General features: G+C 35.5%; 1 protein-coding gene across 1 annotated transcript; it reads left to right on the top strand.

Moving 5' to 3' along the window:
* Window positions 1–909: 909 nt before the first annotated feature.
* Window positions 910–2,408, top strand: LOC149209170 (GDSL esterase/lipase At4g10955-like). The gene is made up of 2 exons (XM_089394234.1): window positions 910–1,062; window positions 1,196–2,408. Exons 1-2 carry the CDS (start codon window positions 977–979, stop codon window positions 2,169–2,171), a joined length of 1,062 nt encoding a protein of 353 aa, XP_089250360.1. The 5' UTR covers window positions 910–976; the 3' UTR covers window positions 2,172–2,408.
* Window positions 2,409–3,713: the final 1,305 nt, after the last annotated feature.

The following is a 3,713-nucleotide window of genomic DNA, read 5'->3' on the forward strand; positions in this document are numbered from 1 at the left end:
GAATAACCATGTTAGGGAGATTAACCTTGGTATCACCTTGAAAAGGTCATAGTTGAAAAGTAGTCCCTCCAATTTTGGCATAAAAAGAAGGAACCAAAGGGGATTTAGAGTTGCTCGGATGTTCTTTGGGTTAACCCAAATTTGCTATTCACCCACTCAGTAGTTCACGACATCAATTTCCATGGAGTTAGGAGGAAAGACCTCGGTCTTTGGAAACACTAGGCTTTTGAAACACCATATTATATATATTACAATCATAATTATAAATTTAGATGTTTAATTTCATATTTGTTTTATTGATTTTTTTCAGATAAAATAAAATAAATAATCATCAATAAATACAAAACATAATATTACATATATTAGAATGAGAAGTATAATTTTAAATGTTTAATTCCATATTTGTTTTATTGAGTTTTTCCTTTAAAATAAAATAGTTTAAACATACAACTTTTTCACTATAATTAGTTAAATAATTATTGATAAATATAATTTTGCATTTACATTATATTTTTTTATTTAATATATTAATAAATTCAACGACGTTAAATTTTTAATGCATTTAGATTTGCAATTTTAAGAGTTTTTTTATTTTTTTACCTGGTGGAAAAGTGAAAAATAAAGAAGTTGCTTTTATTATGTTTTTTAGATTTTCGAAATGTGTAAAGATTACTCATTAAATTTGTGATTTTAATAAAAAAAATTGAAATTTTGGAAAAATTACATAAAAAAAATTGAGATTTTGAAAAAATTACAAAAAAAAACCAGAGGAAAAACTTCCAAAAAATTACCATAAAAACAACTCACAAAAGAAATCGATGCTTAGGATACGCCGAACCTTCGCATTCAAAGTAGGTAGATCGGCAGGTTTGCTTAAGACCAAAAAATATTATCACGGTAAAAGGCAAACTCGGTCAAAATTGCGGCCAATAATGCTATAAAAGCCGTAGATTGGTTGAGGGTCCGCAAATTCTCTATGGTAAAGCCGGGGGTGAAGAAAATGGCGAGCGAGCGCGAGATCTTCGAGCTTTCAGGGCCTCGCTATCTCACTAACATCGATTGGTAACAAAATTCATACGACTGCAATATTTGCCGGGCATTTCGGTTCACCAATTTAACCGCTGCCAAGATTCCCAGCGAATTTAATAATAATCAGCATGCGATTACTTATTTTGTTCTTATTGTTCAATTGCAGGTCTGATTCAAACCACAGGCGATGCGTAGCGGCCAGTCTGGTACAGGGCGTGTACATTCTGGAACGCGATCGGCAGGAACGGAGGCTTGGCCGGGACGCTCTGGCCGAGAAATGGTGGAGTTTCTTTAACTTCAAGCTCCTTTACCCGCTGGTAGACGTAGCCGAGGGCGGTTCCGTCTTCGGTGCCGTGTACAAGTGGAGCAAGAAGGCCGCAGGGGTGCCTGTCCGGCCGCCGGGCGCGCCCAAGATCGTGGTGGCCTTCAGAGGAACGATTACGAAAGCGGGTTCCGTGGCCGGGGACCTGAAACTGGATCTCCAAATCCTCAGAAATGGTCTCCACACGACCGGCCGTTTCCGGACGGCGTTCGAAGCGGTGAAAAAGTCCGTTTGCGATCGCGGGCGGGAAAACGTGTGGATCGCCGGGCATTCCCTCGGAGCGGCCATGGCAATGCTCGCCGGGAGGCGAATAGCGGAGGAGGGGCAGTTCTTGGAAGCCCATCTCTTCAATCCGCCCTTCGTGTCGGCTCCCGTTGACAGGGTAAAGGACGAAAAGGTCAAGCGCGGCCTGCACATCGCTGGCACCCTGGTGGCTGCCGGGCTGGCCCTGGCGCTTAAGGACAAACGCAGCCTCACCGAATCCCACAATGCGTTCTTCGCTCTGCGCCCATGGGTTCCGTGGCTCTATGTCAATCCGAAGGACGATGTCTGTTCGGGTTATGTTGGGTATTTCAGTAACCACCAGGCGATGAAGAAAATCGGCGTGGGAAGCATTGCGAGCTTCGCGGCCCGTCATTCGATCAACGATTCCGTTATGTCTGCTTTTGGAATGGAGTCGAAGGCGCTGCATCTCATTCCGTCCGCGAGGCTTGCGGTCAGTTTAGTCTCGGCGCCAGATCTGAAGAGGGCTCATGGGATTCATCAATGGTGGGCGCCGGATCTCAGAATCCGGTGCAGCGAATGCAGGATTATAGAATGATTTTAACAGGGTCAATTGTAATTGTAATGCAATCTCATCTCGGGTCAATTGTAATTGTAATGTAATTTAAATTTGATCTATTTTTAATCGGTACTGCGATGCCAAGATTTGACAGCTTGCTAAACGATTTGCCCTTCTCGAAAATTTTATGTTCAAGACTGTTCAAAGCTTGCTAATCAGTTTTAATGTAATTTAAATTTGATTTATTTCTAATCGGTACTGCGATGCCAAAATTTGCAAGCTTGCTAAACGATTTGCGCTTTTCAAAAATTTATGTAACAGTGTGTTCAAAGCTTGCTAATCAGTTTTAATGTAATTTAAATTTGATTTACTTTTAATGGGTATGTGATGCCAAGAGATTTGACAGCTTGCCAAACCATTGGGTAAGTAAGTGACTTGAACATGGGTTTTAAATGAGAGGGTTGTATATATCCGGTGTTAAATAACTAGGTATCAAAAAGTAGGTATATACTGTTTGGTTCATTTAATGTTCATTAACATACTATTTAATTTCAGTTAAAATTTATATTTTTCAAAAATTGATGTTATGTTATTCATTTTATTAGTTTCAATTTTATTTTTTCACTTTTGTGAGCATTAGGCGATTTAAGGCAATTGAATCCAAAAAATGATATCTAATATAATTTAGAATTTGAAAGATTAATACTTTATTTTGTTTGTAAATAAAATAATAATAATTGTGTTTATAGACATTCTTCAATATCATCTCCTATAAACATTTTGACCAGATTAAATACATAATAAAAATAAAACAAACAAACAAAAAAATATTAATATTCAAGCATTCCCATAAAAATAAAACAAACAAACAAAAAATATTAATAATTAAACATTCCCATAATCTTCAACACCAAATATGTTTATTCATGGCAATAGACTTCCAAAAAAACACTAGATGAAATACAAGCAACATTTTCAATCTATACATTTTTCTTGAGGTAATATAACTGGTAAAAAATGTGGTAACAAACTCTCTTAATAAGTCATCAAATTTTAAGTAGCCAAATTTTGAAGAAATATTTATAATTTTAAGGCTTTATTTATTTTCAAAGTATTCCCAAAATTTTAAATAAATAATGATATTTTTCATGTTCATATATATGTTTAGCCAAATTTTGAAAAAATGGAGATATGTTTAGCCAAACTTCGAAAAAAATGGAGATATGTGTAGCTCTTTTTAAAAAAAAATCTTCACTGATTTTATTTTTTTTTTTACAGTTTTTACCAGAATTTGAAGACGTGGAAACATTTCCCTAATCATGAAAAATGAAGTTGTGGAGTTATCAAGTCATTTTAGGGATTTTATTTTGATGCTTATAGCAATGAGGAAGTTGTGGAGTTATCAAGTCATTTTAGGGATTTTATTTTGATGCTTATAGCAATGATGTTGTGGAGTTATCAAGTCGTTTTAGGGATTTTATTTTAGTGCGTACAACAATTTTGTTTTAAGATAATTTTAAATGATTTATTTTAAAAAATTTAATATTATTCAAATTTAAATTTATAATAATTTGTAAATTT

The sequence above is a fragment of the Pinus tabuliformis genome, chromosome 1_2 (assembly GCF_031772625.1).
Source record: "Pinus tabuliformis cultivar Carrire ecotype Pingquan chromosome 1_2, CPIR1, whole genome shotgun sequence".
Taxonomy (NCBI): Eukaryota; Viridiplantae; Streptophyta; class Pinopsida; order Pinales; family Pinaceae; genus Pinus; species Pinus tabuliformis.